At 66.1% G+C, this 13,516-nt stretch overlaps 3 protein-coding genes across 3 annotated transcripts; all 3 read right to left on the reverse strand.

Annotated features, from left to right (window-relative positions):
• On the reverse strand, window positions 1-4,740 carry LOC134507854 (HLA class II histocompatibility antigen, DM beta chain). Its single transcript, XM_063318811.1, has 6 exons — window positions 4,447-4,740; window positions 2,120-2,401; window positions 593-877; window positions 373-492; window positions 213-248; window positions 1-112 (listed from the first exon to the last, which is right to left on the reverse strand). The coding sequence occupies exons 1-6, from the start codon at window positions 4,487-4,489 to the stop codon at window positions 102-104; spliced, it is 777 nt and encodes a 258-aa protein (XP_063174881.1). The 5' UTR covers window positions 4,490-4,740; the 3' UTR covers window positions 1-101.
• A 292-nt stretch (window positions 4,741-5,032) lies between these two features.
• On the reverse strand, window positions 5,033-7,959 carry LOC134507828 (HLA class II histocompatibility antigen, DM beta chain-like). The gene is made up of 5 exons (XM_063318747.1): window positions 7,819-7,959; window positions 7,459-7,740; window positions 5,804-6,082; window positions 5,574-5,687; window positions 5,033-5,460 (listed from the first exon to the last, which is right to left on the reverse strand). Exons 1-5 carry the CDS (start codon window positions 7,865-7,867, stop codon window positions 5,033-5,035), a joined length of 1,152 nt encoding a protein of 383 aa, XP_063174817.1. The 5' UTR covers window positions 7,868-7,959.
• Window positions 7,960-8,946: 987 nt separating this feature from the next.
• On the reverse strand, window positions 8,947-13,340 carry LOC134507839 (class II histocompatibility antigen, M alpha chain). The gene is made up of 5 exons (XM_063318771.1): window positions 13,111-13,340; window positions 10,521-10,781; window positions 9,408-9,689; window positions 9,173-9,298; window positions 8,947-9,039 (listed from the first exon to the last, which is right to left on the reverse strand). Exons 1-5 carry the CDS (start codon window positions 13,184-13,186, stop codon window positions 9,035-9,037), a joined length of 750 nt encoding a protein of 249 aa, XP_063174841.1. The 5' UTR covers window positions 13,187-13,340; the 3' UTR covers window positions 8,947-9,034.
• Between the last annotated feature and the right edge of the window lie 176 nt (window positions 13,341-13,516).

Genomic DNA, 13,516 nt, shown 5'->3' on the forward strand with positions numbered 1-13,516 from the left:
CACCCTGGAGCTTCTTTATTGCGAGCACCGCGCCGTCACCCCCGGGGTGACGGGGACGCGGAGGAGCCGTCGGGGCCGGGACGTCACCGTCCTGGGGGTCCTCAGATGCTGCCTGGGGGGACACACACACGCGCGCACACACACGGGGTGGCAGAAGGGGTGACGCCACCCCTTGGGGACAGGGGACGGGGACAGGCTGGATGTGACATTACCTGCGGGGTAGTTGTCTCCGGGGAGGGGAGTGTAACCTGCGAGAGGGAGGAGAGGGGTGAGGAGGGTCCATGTCACCCCAAGCCACTGTCCCTCTCCCGTCGTCCCATCCCCCCCCCCCAGGCCATTGTCCCTGTCCCTGTCCCGCCGCCCAGTGCTCACCCGGCGCTGGTGGCCTGGCCCGGTACTGGTAGACGCCGGCGATGAAGAAGCCGAGCCCCAACGCCATCATCACGGTGGCCGCCGCCACCTTCAACGTCAACCCCGGGGACAAGCCAGGACCTGCGGGGACACGGCAGGGGGGGTGGGGGGTGGGGGGTGAGCAATGACAATGACAAGGACCCCGGTGGCCGGGTCCCCGGGTCCCCACCACCCAACTCACTCCAGTCCTCCAGGAGGGGCTGGCCCAGGCTGGCGTGTTGCACCGAGCAGGTGAAGGTGTCCCCGGCCACCGGGGCCACCATCAAGGTCACCTGCGTCTGGTAGGTCCAGTCACCGTTGGGGATGGCGGAGATGGGGGGGTGGTCACCAGGACCCACGATGTCCCCGTTGTGCAGCCAGATGACGGTCACCTCGGAGGGGTAGAAGCCCCAGACGTAGCAGGTGAGGAGGACAGGTGCCCGGGCGTTTCTCGTCTTGGAGGAGACGATGAGGGCTTGGGGTGGTGCTGGGGGGACAATCAGGGTGGGGGTGAGTCCCCCTCCCCACCCTGGGTGATGTCCCCAAGCGACGTCCCCAGGCGACACGCTCTGGGCACTGCTTGGTGCAATGTGGCTGTGCAACGTCCCCATGGAACATTATCGTGCAATGTCCCCGTGCAATGTCCCCAAGCAATGTTCCCAAGCAATGTCCCCATGCAACGTCCCCACGTAACGTTCCCGTGCAACATCTCAATGGAACGTCCTCATACAACGTCCCCGTGCAACGTCCCCAGGCAACATCCCCATGCAACGTCCCCAAGCAAAGTCCTCAAGCAACATCCTCATGCAAGGTCCCCATGGAACGTTCCCGTGCAACGTCTCAATGGAACATCCTCATGCAACGTCCCCAGGCAACATCCCCATGGAACGTCCCCACGGAACGTCCCCATGCAACGTCCCCATGCAACATTCCCATGCAAGGTCCCCACGGAACGTTCCCATGCAACGTCTCAATGGAACATCCTCATGCAACGTTCCCGTGCAACGTCCCTGTGCAACATCCCCAGGCAACATCCCCAGGCAACGTCCCCATGCAACGTCCTCATGCAACATCCCCGTGCAACGTCCCCATGCAATGTCCCCATGCAACGTCCCCATGCAAAGTCCTCAAGCAACGTCCCCATGGAACGTCCTCAAACAACATCCCCATGCAACGTTCCCGTGCAACATCCCCATGCAACGACCTCATGGAATGTTCCCATGCAACATCCCTGTGCAACGTCCTCAAGCAATGTCCCCACACAACGTCCCCAAGCTACATCCCCATGCAATGTCCCCATGGAACGCTTTCATACAATGTCCCCATGCAACGTCCCCAAACAACACCCGCATGCAACGTCCCCAAGCAACATGACCATGGAACGTCCCCATGCAATGTTCCCATGCAACGTCCCCATGCAATGTCCCCGTGCAATGTCCTCAAGCAACGTCCCCAAGCAACATCCCCATGCAATGTCCCCATGGAACACCTTCATACAACGTCCCCAAGCAACGTCCCCAGGGAACGTCCCCATACAATGTCCCCAAGCAGCATTCCCATGCAACGTCCCCATGACATGTCCCCGTGCAACATTCCCATGCAATGTCCCCATGCAACAGCCCCACGCAACCCCCCCGCCCCGCCCCATGCAACATGCTCTGCAACCCCCCCCAACAGAACACCCTGCCCCACGTCCCCGAGCAAAGCCCCCGTGCGCCGCAGGGCTCACTCTGCCGCAGCCCCGTGGAGGCCCAGAACTGGGGGACCAGCTGGTGGCAAGCCTGACGCCGGGCCTCGACGCGCTCCACCCAGGCGCTGCCGTTGTTGAGGACGGTGGCGAACCTGGTGGCCACCTGGTGGAGCAGCCCCCAGTCACAGGGGACGAAGAGCCGGTGATTGGGGTCGTAGCAAACCAGCGGGTTCTTGTTGAAGACGATGCTGAAGTCGAAATCCAGCACGGAGCCGTTGGCCGCCAGCGGGCAGGAGCTGGCCACGTGCATCACGAAGGCGCCTACGAGGGGGACGCGGGGGTAGGTGGCATCTCCTGGGCTGCCTCTGTTCGTCCCTCCAGCCACCCCCATCCCTCGCCATCCATCCCCATCCCTCCGTCCATCTCCATCCCTATCTGTCCCCATCCCTCCACCCATCTCCATCTCTCTCCATCCCTCCATCAATCCCTATCCATCCCCATCCCTCCATCCACCCCCATCCCTCCACCCATCTCCATCCCTATCCACCCCCATCCATCCCTATCCATCCCCATCCATTTTCATCCATCCCCATCCATCTCCATCCCTCCATCCATCCCTATGCACCTCCATCCCTCCATCCATCTCCATCCCCCATCCCCATCCATCCCCCTATCCCCATCCATCTCCATCCCTATCCATCCCCATCCATCTTCATCCATCCACCTCCATCCACCTCCATCCCTCCGTCCACCTCCATCCCTCCATCCATCCCTATGCACCTCCATCCATCCCTATCCATCTCCACTCATCTCCATCCCTCCATCCATCTCTATCCATCCCCATCCCTCCATTCATCCCCATCCCTCCCTATCCCTCCATCCATCCCCATCCCTCCATCCCCATCCATCCCCATCCATCTCCATCCGTCCCCATCCCTCCACCCATCTCCATCCCTATCCATCCCCATCCATCTTCATCCATCCCCATCCATCCCCATCCCTCCATCCATCCCTATGCACCTCCATCCATCCCTGTCCATCTCCACTCATCTCCATCCCTCCATCCATCCCCATCCCTCCATCCATCCCCAGAGTCCTGCGGGACTGAGGCTCCCCAAACCATCCCTGGGGTCCCATGGGACAGAGCCTGAGACTGTCCCTGGGGTCCCATGGGTCAGAGCCCCCCCAGACTGTCCCCAAGGTCCCACAGGGCTGAGCCCCCCCCAAACCATCCCTGGGGTCCCATGGGCTGAGCCCCCCCAAACTGTCCCCAAGGTGCCACAGGGCTGAGCCCCCCCAAACAATCCCTGGGGTCCCATGGGACAGAGCCCCCTCCCCCCGAGACTGTCCCTGGGGTCCCGTGGGTCAGAGCCCCCCCAGACTGTCCCCAAGGTCCCACAGGGCTAAGCCCCCCCCAAACCATCCCTGGGGTCCCGTGGGTCAGAGCCCCCCCAAACTGTCCCCAAGGTCCCACAGGGCTGAGCCCCCCCCAGACTGTCCCCAAAATCCCACAGGGCTGAGCCCCCCCCCAAACCATCCCTGGGGTCCCACGGGCTGAGCCCCCTCCCCCCAGATTGTCCCCAAGATCCCACAGGGCTGACACCCCCCCCCCCCAAACCATCCCTGGGGTTCCATGGGGCAGAGCCCCCCCCCAGACTGTCCCCAAAGTCCCACAGGGCTGAGCCCCCACCCCCCAAACCGTCCCTGGGGTCCCATGGGGCAGGGCCCCCCCCAGACTGTCCCTGGGGTCCCACAGGGCTGAGCCCCCTCAAACTGTCCCCAAGGTCCCATAGGGTGAAGCGCCCCCCCCATCCCTTCATCCCTGGGGTTCCATGGGGCAGAGCCCCCCCAAACTGTCCCCAAGGTCCTGCAGGACTGAGCCCCCCCCCCCCATCCCCCCATCCCTGGGGTTCCATGGGGTAGAGCCCCCCCAAACTGTCCCCAAGGTCCCATAGGGTGAAGCCCCCCTCCCCATCCCTCCATCCCTGGGGTTCCATGGGGCAGAGCCCCCCGAGACTGTCCCCAAGGTCCCATAGGGTGAAGCCCGCCCCCATCCCTCCATCCCTGGGGTTCCATGGGGCAGAGCCCCCCCAAACTGTCTCCAAGGTCCTGCAGGACTGAGCCCCCCCCCGCCCTCACCCCCCCATCCCTGGGGTTCCATGGGGCAGAGCCCCCCAAAACTCTCCCCAAGGTCCCATAGGGTGAAGCCCCCCCCCCCCCAAACCATCCCCGGGGCCCCATGGACCGAGCCCCCCCAAACCATCCCCAAGGTCCCGCTGAGCGAATTCCCCCCCCCACCCAATCCCCACCCCCCCACCTTGTCCACCCCTCATCCCCGTCCCGCCGTCCCCTTCCGCGACCCCCACCTGCCCCCCGGGCCCCCAGGGCCAGGGCCAGCAGCACCAGCATGGCGGGGTGGCTTCGGGGGCGTCCAGCCGCTCTCTGTGCGTGTCCCCCCCCACCCCGGCCACCCGCCTGCACCCCACGGCCTGGCCCCCCCCCACACCCCCCATGCCACAGAGTGGGGGGGGGCGGGCCATGGGGCACCCAATACGGGCCAGCACCCAGCGGGCGTCACCAGTTGCCGGCAAAGGCCACCCGAGCGGCGGCCACCACCCGGACATAGCGCGGCGGCCGGGTGTCACCCGGCTTTGTCCCCGCTCGATCCCAATGGGACACACACACACCCCCACCCCCCCACCCCACACACACACCTCCCCCCCCCCCAACCCCCCCAAACTGGGCTGGGGACCCAAAGGTCCATGTCGTCCCCCCCCCACCCCAACACCGCTTCCGCCCGTGGCGCTAACCCCTCCCCCCCTCCCAGTAACACTTCTGCCTCCCAAACTGGGAGCACTGGGGGGCTCTGCCCACCCCCCCGGCTCACAAAGGTGACGGCGGATCAAGCCACGGAGCGGGGGGGGGGTCTTTATTTGGGGAGGGGGGGGGCGCTCAGAGTCTGGTCACTTGGTAGTCGCTCGTGGCCACGGAGGGACCAGGGCGGCAACTGGGACCAGAACCAGAACCTGGACCAGATCCAAGACCAGGACCAGAACCAGGACTGGGACCAGGACTAGGACCAGTGCCAGGACTGGGACAAGATCCAGGACCAGGACCGGAACCGGGACCAGAACTGGGACCAGAACCGGGACTGGGATGAGATAAAGGACCAGGACAAAGGCCAGGACCAGGACCAGGACTGGGACCAAGACTAGGACCAGGACCAGAACTAGGACCAGAACCAGGACCAGGACCAGGACCAGGACCAGATCTGGGACCAGGACCGGGACAAGAACCAGTACCAGGACCAGGACTGGGACCAAGACGAGGACCAGCACCAGGACCAGGACCAGAACTGGGACCAGCTCCAGCACCAGGACCTGGCAGACACAAGAAGACAACTTAAGCCCCGCCCCGGCCCTTAACTCCAGTGGGTGCCGTGTCCCCCAGCGCGTTTCCCCCCCCACCGGGTGTCCCCACACGTGTCCCTCACCCGGCGCCTGACGGCAGTAGATGAAGGTGCCAGCGGCAAAGACCACCAGCCCCAGCGTCATTGTCACCGCCGCCGCCGCCACCTTCGCCGTCAACCCCGGGGACAAGCCGGGACCTGGAGGCAGGGTATGGGGGGGGTGTGTGTGGGGGTGAAGACAAAAGGGCCATGCTGAGCCATTGGGGGGGGGCACCCAAGTGTCCGGGTGCCACGTCCCCGTCACCCGCGCTCACCCCAGTGCTCCCGCAGGGGTTGCTCCAGGCTGACGTGTTGCACCGAGCAGGTGAAGGTGTCCCCAGATTCGGGGGTGACGCGCAGGGTCGCCTGGGTCTGGTAGGTCCAGTCGCCGTTGGGCAGCAGCTTGGGGGTGTCCTCGGAGGCCACCGCGTCCCCGTTGCGCAGCCAGAGGACGGTCACCTCGGGAGGGTAGAAGCCCCAGACGTGGCAGGTGAGGTGGACGGCGGCGGCGGCGTTGGGGACGGGGACGGGGACGATCCGGATTTGGGGCGGCGCTGGGGCAGAGAGGGGACGGGAGGCGCTGGGAACGGTCCCTTCCTCACCCCACAATGGCCTCGTGGGGGGTCCTCGTGCAACGTCCCCGTGCGAGACCCCCGTGCAAAGCCCCCATCCAATGTCCCCGGTGTCCCGGTCCAATGTCCCCATTTAATGGCCCCATGAAATATCCTCGTGCAACGTCCCCGAGCATTCCCCACCCAACGTCCTCGTGCACTGGCCTTGTACAACATCCCCGTGCAACAACCCCACGCGTTCCCCACCCAAGTCCCTGTGCAACGTCCTCGTGCAACATCCCCGTGCAACAACCCCATGCGTTCGCGACCCAAGTCCCCGTGCAACGTCCTCGTACAACATCCCTGTGCAACGTCCCCGTGCAACAACCCCACGCGTTCCCCACCCAAGTCCCTGTGCAACGTCCTCGTGCAATATCCCCGTGCAACGTCCCCGTGCAACAACCCCATGCGTTCCCCACCCATATCCCTGTGCAACATCCTCGTGCAACGTCCCCGTGCAACAACCCCATGCGTTCCCCACCCATATCCCTGTGCAACATCCCCGTGCAACGTCCCCGTGCAACAACCCCGTGCAACAACCCCCCCTGCATTCCCCACCCAACGCCTCGTGCAATGTCCTCGTACAACGTCCCCGTGCAACGTCCCCGTGCAACAACCCCATGCATTCCCCACCCAAGTCCCCATGCAACGTCCTCATGCAACGTCCCCGTGCAACAACCCCATGCAACAACCCCCTGCATTCCCCACCCAAGGCCTCGTGCAACGTCCTCGTGCAAAGTCCCCGTACAATGTCCCCGTACAATGTCCCCGTGCATTCCCCATCCAAGTCCCCGTGCAACGTCCCCATGCACTGTCCTTGTACAACGTCCCCGTGCAACAACCCCACGCGTTCCCCACCCAAGTCCCCATGCAACGTCCTCGTGCAACGTTCCCCTGCAACAACCCCGTGCAACAACCCCCTGCATTCCCCACCCAAGGCCTCATGCAACGTCCTCGTGCAAAGTCCCCGTACAACGTCCCCGTACAATGTCCCCGTGCATTCCCCATCCAAGTCCCCGTGCAACGTCCCCATGCACTGTCCTTGTACAATGTCCCCGTACAATGTCCCCGTACAATGTCCCCGTGCATTCCCCATCCAAGTCCCCGTGCAACGTCCTCGTGCAACGTCCCCGTGCAACAACCCCATGCAACACCCCCCCTGCATTCCCCACCCAACGCCTCGTGCAATGTCCTCGTACAACGTCCCCGTGCAACGTCCCCACGCGTCCCCCACCCAACGCCCCGTGCAAGGTCCCCGTGCGACAACCCCCTGCGCCCCCCACCCCACCGCCCCGCGCCCGGCCCCGCGGGACCCTCACTCCGCCGCAGCCCCGTGGAGGCCCAGAAGTGAGGGGCCAGTTGGTGACACACTTCCCGCCGGGCCTCGGCGCGTGCCGCCCAGGTGCTGTTGCTGTTGAGGATGGCGGCCACCAGGATGGCCTGCAGGTACAGCAGCCCCGAGTCGCAGGGGAGGAAGAGCCGGGCGTTGGGCTTGTAACAAACCAGCGGGTTCTTGTTGAAGAAGATGGTGAAGTCGAAGGCCAGGGCCGAGCCGTTGGCCGCCAGCGGGCAGGAGCTGGCCACGTGCATCACGAAGGCGCCTACGAAGGGGATCATCGGGGTGGCCCCGGTGGCCCTAATCCTGTTGTCCCCGTGTCCCCCCACCCCACACATCCTACCTGCCCCCCGGCAGCTCAGCGCCAGCCCCAGCACCCCCAGCAGCCTCATGGCGGGTGTCCCTTCGGCCTGCGTCGCCCTGCCTTCATCCCCGCTGCCAGCTGGCTCACTCCTCCTCCTTCACCTCCTCCACCTCCTCCTCCTCCTCCTCCTCCTCCTCGGGGCTCGGCCCAAGGGGTTTGGCCCCGGCGCCCTGCGTCACCGGCGAGGGGCGAAGCCAAGTGAACTGTGCCCCAGGGCTGGGCTTGGCAGCGCCCTGGCCCAGTGGGGAAACTGAGGCACGACCCTGGGCACGGCTCTCTGGGGGGGGCTGCGATCCTGCTGAACCCCAATATTAGGCAGCGGAGAAGCCACCACCGTGGCCATATCCCACCTTTTCCCAGTGGGGAAACTGAGGCACGACCCTGGGGTCAGCTCTTTGGGGGCTGCGAGCCAGCCCAACCCCAATATCAGACAACAGAGAAGCCACTGCTGCAGCCACCTCCCTCCTTTCCACCTTTTCGAAGTGGGGAAACTGAGGCACGACCCTGGGCACGGCTCTTTGGGGGCTGCGATCCTGCTGAACCCCAATATTAGGCAGCAGAGAAGCCACCACCATGGCCATATCCCACCTTTTCCAGTGGGGAAACTGAGGCACGACCCTGGGCATGGCTCTTTTGGGGGCTGCGAGCCAGCCCAACCCCGGTATCAGACAGCGGAGAAGCCACCACCGTGGCCATATCCCATCTTTCCCAGCAGGGAAACTGAGGCACGACCCTGAGCACGGCTCTTTGGGAGCTGCGAGCCAGCCCAACCCCAATATGTGACAGCGGAGAAGCCACCACCATAGCCATATCCCATTTTTTCCCAGTGGGGAAACTGAGGCACGACCCTGGGCACGGCTCTTTGGGGGCTGTGATCCAGCCCAACCCCAATATTAGGCAGCAGAGAAGCCACCACCGTGGCCATATCCCACCTTTTCCAGTGGGGAAACTGAGGCACGACCATGGGCACGGCTCTTTTGGGGGCTGCGAGCCAGCCCAACCCCAATATGTGACAGCAGAGAAGCCACCACCGGGCCACCTCCCGCCCTGCCATGTTGGGGGGGGAGGGGGGACACGATGAGACAGACGATGACACAGGGGCGCAACCACCGCCGAGAGGTTTAATCCCCTGCCCCCCGCCGCCGCCATCTTCACTCCTGCACCGAGCTGCGCCATCCTCTGCACCGCCCCGTGCTCAACCTGGGAGGGGGACACACACGCACAAGAGCGGGTTTGGTGACAGTCCCCTCCTCACCACACCCCCCCACCCACCCCCACCCCACCCCACCCACCGGGGTGACCCCGGGGAGAGGGGGGGTGGTCCGGGCCGTACCGTGGGTGCCGCGTCGTGCCAACAGGATCATGGCGATGCCCAGCAGCGCCAGCAGGATGCCCAGCGCCATGGCGGCGCCGCACAGCGCCGTCTCCAGCACCTCGGAGGGGACAACCTTTTGGGGCACTACAGGGTGGGGGGGGGGGACACCAAGAAAGGTTTGGGGGGGGGTCACCACCAGCCCCCCCCCCCACCCCCAGTGTCCCCCCCCCGGTGTCCCCATCCCCGCGCTCACCCCAGTAGGCGACGACGGAGATGTTGTCCGCTTCGCGGGTGACGAGGCAGGTGTAGATGTCATCGGCGGCGAGCGTCACCGGGAGGTAGGAGAAGCGGACGAAGGCCAGGTCGGCCGTGGGGGTGTAGTGGGTGTGGATGACCCCTTGGGTGACGGGGACCCCGTCCAGCTGCCAACTGATCTCCACCGCCGGCGGGAAGATGTTCGCCACCATGCACACCAAGGTGTTGGGTTGACCCAAGGCCGGGGGTTGCAGCGGGAAGACGTCGGCCACCGGGATGCCTGCGGCGGGCGAGAAGGGACGAGGCGGGATGGAATCAATCAAAGGATCATTAGGGCGGGAAGGGACCTTCAAAGGTCACCTAGTCCATGAGCAGGGACATCTTCACCCAGACCAGGTTGCTCATGGTTGGCCTAGATCCCACCAATCTCTGTGGTTGATGAAGGTATGGAACAGTATCGGTCCCAGTATGGACCCCTGAGGGCCACCACTCCTCACTGGTCTCCAGCTGGACATGGAGCCGTTGACCATGACTCTCTGGATGCCACCATCCACCCAGTGGTCCTTCCATCAATTCCATCCAACGGAGAGAGAAGGACATTGTGGAGGACCATGTCAAAGGGATGATGGTGGCACATGTCCTTGATGAAGATATGGACCAGTACTGGTCCCAGTACGGACCCCAGAGGGCCACCACCCCTCACTGGTCTCCATCCAGACATTGAATCATTGACCACCACTCTCTGGATGCCACCATCCACCCGGTTCCTCATCCACCCAATGGTCCTTCCATCAACTCCATCCAACTGAGAGAGGATGTTGTGGACATTGTGGAGGACCATGCTGACGGGACGATGGTGGCACGTGTCCTTGATGAAGGCATGGACCAGTACTGGTCCCAGTATGGACCCTTGAGGGTTATCATGCCTCACTGGTCTCCATCTGGGCATGGAGCCGTTGACCACAACTCTCTGGATGCCACCATCCACCCAACGGTCCATCCATCAACTCCATCCAACTGAGAAGGACGTCGTGGAGGACCACGTCGGCGGGACGACGGTGGCACGTGGCGGGTGGTGGCACATGGGGGTCACGTCGCCCACGTCACCTACCCTTGGACTCGGGTATCTTGCCGCTGGCCAGCTCGGTCAGCCCGCGCCGCAGGTCTTGGCAGAGCGTGGCGTCGCGCAGGAGCTGGGCGGGGGGTTCCAGGGCGAGGGGCCAGGGGGGGAGGTCGGGCAGGCGGGGGGTCCAGCGGGAGCCGGGGAAGTCGAACCAGAAGAGCTGGTCGGTGTCGAAGGCCAGCGCCAGCCCCAGCGAGGGCATGGCCGGCTGGCAGAAGAGCACCTCGGCCAGGCTGTGCACCGCCGGCTCTGCGGGAGGCAGGGGAGCAGGCAGGGGTGTGGGCAGGGGTGCAGGCAGGGGTGCGGGAGGGGGTGCGGGAGGGGGTGAGGGCAGGAGGGGTGCAGGCAGGGGTGCAGGCAGGGGTGTGGGCAGGGGTGCGGGCAGGGGGCGAGGGCAGGAGGGGTGCAGGCAGGGGTGCAGGCAGGACAGGGTGCAGGCAGGAGGGGTGTAGGCAGGGGTGTGGGCAGGAGGGGATGCAGGAGGGGATGCAGGCAGGGGTGCAGGCAGGGGGCGAGGGCAGGAGGGGTGCAGGCAGGGGTGCAGGCAGGGGTGTGGGCAGGAGGGGATGCAGGAGGGGATGCAGGCAGGGGTGCAGGCAGGATGGGGTGCAGGCAGAAGAGCAGGCAGGGGTGCAGGAGGGGTTGAGGGCAGGAGGGGTGTAGGCAGGGGTGCATGCAGGGGTGTGGGCAGGGGTGCGGGCAGGGGAGTGGGAGGGGGTGCGGGAGGGGGCGAGGGCAGGAGGGGTGCAGGCAGGGGTGCAGGTAGGACAGGGTGCAGGCAGGAGGGGTGCAGGCAGGGGTGCGGGCAGGGGTGCGGGCAGGGGGCGAGGGCAGGAGGGGTGCAGGCAGGGGTGCAGGTAGGACAGGGTGCAGGCAGGAGAGCAGGCAGGGGTGCAGGATGGGGTGAGGGCAGGAGGGGTGTAGGCAGGCGTGCAGGCAGGGGTGCAGGCAGGAGAGCAGGCAGGGGTGCAGGATGGGGTGAGGGCAGGAGGGGTGTAGGCACGCGTGCAGGCAGGGGTGCAGGCAGGAGAGCAGGCAGGGGTGCAGGATGGGGTGAGGGCAGGAGGGGTGTAGGCAGGGGTGCAGGCAGGGGTGCAGGCAGGGGGTGCGGGAGGGGTGCAGGCAGGGGTGCAGGCAGGACAGGGTGCAGGCAGGACAGGGTGCAGGCAGGGATGTGGGCAGGAGGGGATGCAGGAGGGGATGCAGGCAGGGGTGCAGGCAGGGTGGGGTGCAGGCAGGAGAGCAGGCAGGGGTGCAGGATGGGGTGAGGGCAGGAGGGGTGTAGGCAGGGGTGCAGGCAGGGGTGCAGGCAGGGGTGTGGGCAGGGGTGCGGGCAGGGGGCGAGGGCAGGAGGGGTGCAGGCAGGGGTGCAGGCAGGACAGGGTGCAGGCAGGAGGGGTGTAGGCAGGGGTGTAGGCAGGTGTGTAGGCAGGGGTGCGGGCAGGGGTGCGGGCAGGGGGTGCAGGATGGGGAGAGGGCAGGAGGGGTGTAGGCAGGGGTGTGGGCAGGAGGGGATGCAGGAGGGGATGCAGGCAGGAGTGCAGGCAGGGTGGGGTGCAGGCAGGAGAGGAGGCAGGGGTGCAGGATGGGGTGAGGGCAGGAGGGGTGTAGGCAGGGGTGTAGGCAGGGGTGCAGGCAGGGGTGTGGGCAGGGGTGCGGGATGGGGCACAGGAGGGGGCGAGGGCAGGAGGGGTGCAGGCAGGGTACAGGCGGGACGGGGTGCAGGAGGGGATGCAGGCAGGGGTTTAGGCAGGGGAGCAGGAGGGGGTGAGGGCAGGAGGGGTGCAGGCAGGTGTGTAGGCAGGGGTGAGGGCAGGAGGGGATGCAGGACGGGGTGTAGGCAGGACGGGGTGAGGGCAAGGGCACAGGCAGGACGGGGTGCAGGCAGAAGAGCAGGCAGGGGTGCAGGGGGGGTGAAGGCAGGAGGGGTGCAGGCAGGGATGTGGGCAGGATGGGGTGCAGGAGGGGATGCAGGCAGGGGTGTAGGCAGGGGTGAGGGCAGGAGGGGATGCAGGACGGGGTGTAGGCAGGACGGGGTGAGGGCAGGGGTGCAGGCAGGACGGGGTGCAGGCAGAAGAGCAGGCAGGAGTGCAGGGGGGGTGAGGGCAGGAGGGGTGCAGGCAGGGATGTGGGCAGGATGGGGTGCAGGAGGGGATGCAGGCAGGGGTGCAGGCAGGGGTGCAGGCAGGGGGGCAGGGTGGGCACCCTCCTGCTCACACTCACCCCCAGCTCACACTCACCCCCCTTGCACTAGCATGCACCTCCCCACCCCCGCACACTCACCCCCTGCTTGCTCTCGTGCACGGCCCCCCGTGCGCCCCCCACCCGACGTCTTGCACTGTCACACAGCCCCTGCTCACACTCACCCCCCCGCTCACACTCACCCCCTTTGCACGCTCACGCTCACCCCCCCCCGCTCACACTCGCACCCCTTGCACTAGCGCTCACCCCCACACTCGCACTAATGCACCCCCCACCTGCTCACACTCACCCCCTTTGCACTAGTGCACAGCCCCCCCCCCCTTTCCACCCCCCCCACCCCCCCACCCATGGGTGCCACCACCCCGCGACCTCCTACCGTCGGTGACAGCGGCGGCCAGGGCCACCCAGAGCAGCTGGGCCACCAGCACCCCGCTGCCGCCCGCGGCACCCATCCCTCCGCCACCCGCCACCCGTGGGTGCCGCGGCCACCGGCGCCGTGGCCCGGCCGTGGCACCAATGGCCGGGCCCCGCGGGCCTCCCGTCACCCGTTGCTGGGGAGAAGGTCCCCGCGCGGTGCCCGGCTGCTGTGACAGAGCGGACCCAGGCGTCCAGGCATGGGGCAGGGTGCTCCCCCCCACCCCCCAACACCCACCCATGCCACGGGGATGGGGACCCCCCACCTTGGGGACCCCCCCCCCTCCCCCGGCTCCCGGCGTGGTGGTTGGAATGGCTTGTGTTCGTTAGCGTGGGTGTAATTAATACCTGGCCTCTATTAATTAGGG

The sequence above is a fragment of the Chroicocephalus ridibundus genome, chromosome 28 (genome assembly GCF_963924245.1).
Source record: "Chroicocephalus ridibundus chromosome 28, bChrRid1.1, whole genome shotgun sequence".
NCBI classification, from domain to species: domain Eukaryota; kingdom Metazoa; phylum Chordata; class Aves; order Charadriiformes; family Laridae; genus Chroicocephalus; species Chroicocephalus ridibundus.

What these genes read in the sequence shown, in the direction of transcription:
- LOC134507854 (XM_063318811.1), bottom strand. Translation starts at nt 4,489, where the DNA reads ATGCTGGTGCTGCTGGCCCTGGCCCTGGGGGCCCGGGGGGCAG. An exon ending in CTCCACGGGGCTGCGGCAGA is followed by an intron (nt 878 to 2,119) that starts GTGAGCCCTGCG and finishes TTGTCCCCCCAG; the next exon opens with CACCACCCCAAGCCCTCATC. An exon ending in GCCCCTCCTGGAGGACTGGA is followed by an intron (nt 493 to 592) that starts GTGAGTTGGGTG and finishes GTGTCCCCGCAG; the next exon opens with GTCCTGGCTTGTCCCCGGGG.
- LOC134507828 (XM_063318747.1), bottom strand. Translation starts at nt 7,867, where the DNA reads ATGAGGCTGCTGGGGGTGCTGGGGCTGGCGCTGAGCTGCCGGGGGGCA. An exon ending in GCTGAGCTGCCGGGGGGCAG is followed by an intron (nt 7,741 to 7,818) that starts GTAGGATGTGTG and finishes TCCCCTTCGTAG; the next exon opens with GCGCCTTCGTGATGCACGTG. An exon ending in CTCCACGGGGCTGCGGCGGA is followed by an intron (nt 6,083 to 7,458) that starts GTGAGGGTCCCG and finishes TCTCTGCCCCAG; the next exon opens with CGCCGCCCCAAATCCGGATC.
- LOC134507839 (XM_063318771.1), bottom strand. Translation starts at nt 13,186, where the DNA reads ATGGGTGCCGCGGGCGGCAGCGGGGTGCTGGTGGCCCAGCTGCTCTGG. An exon ending in GGCCGCCGCTGTCACCGACG is followed by an intron (nt 10,782 to 13,110) that starts GTAGGAGGTCGC and finishes TGCCTCCCGCAG; the next exon opens with AGCCGGCGGTGCACAGCCTG. An exon ending in CTCCGTCGTCGCCTACTGGG is followed by an intron (nt 9,299 to 9,407) that starts GTGAGCGCGGGG and finishes CCCACCCTGTAG; the next exon opens with TGCCCCAAAAGGTTGTCCCC.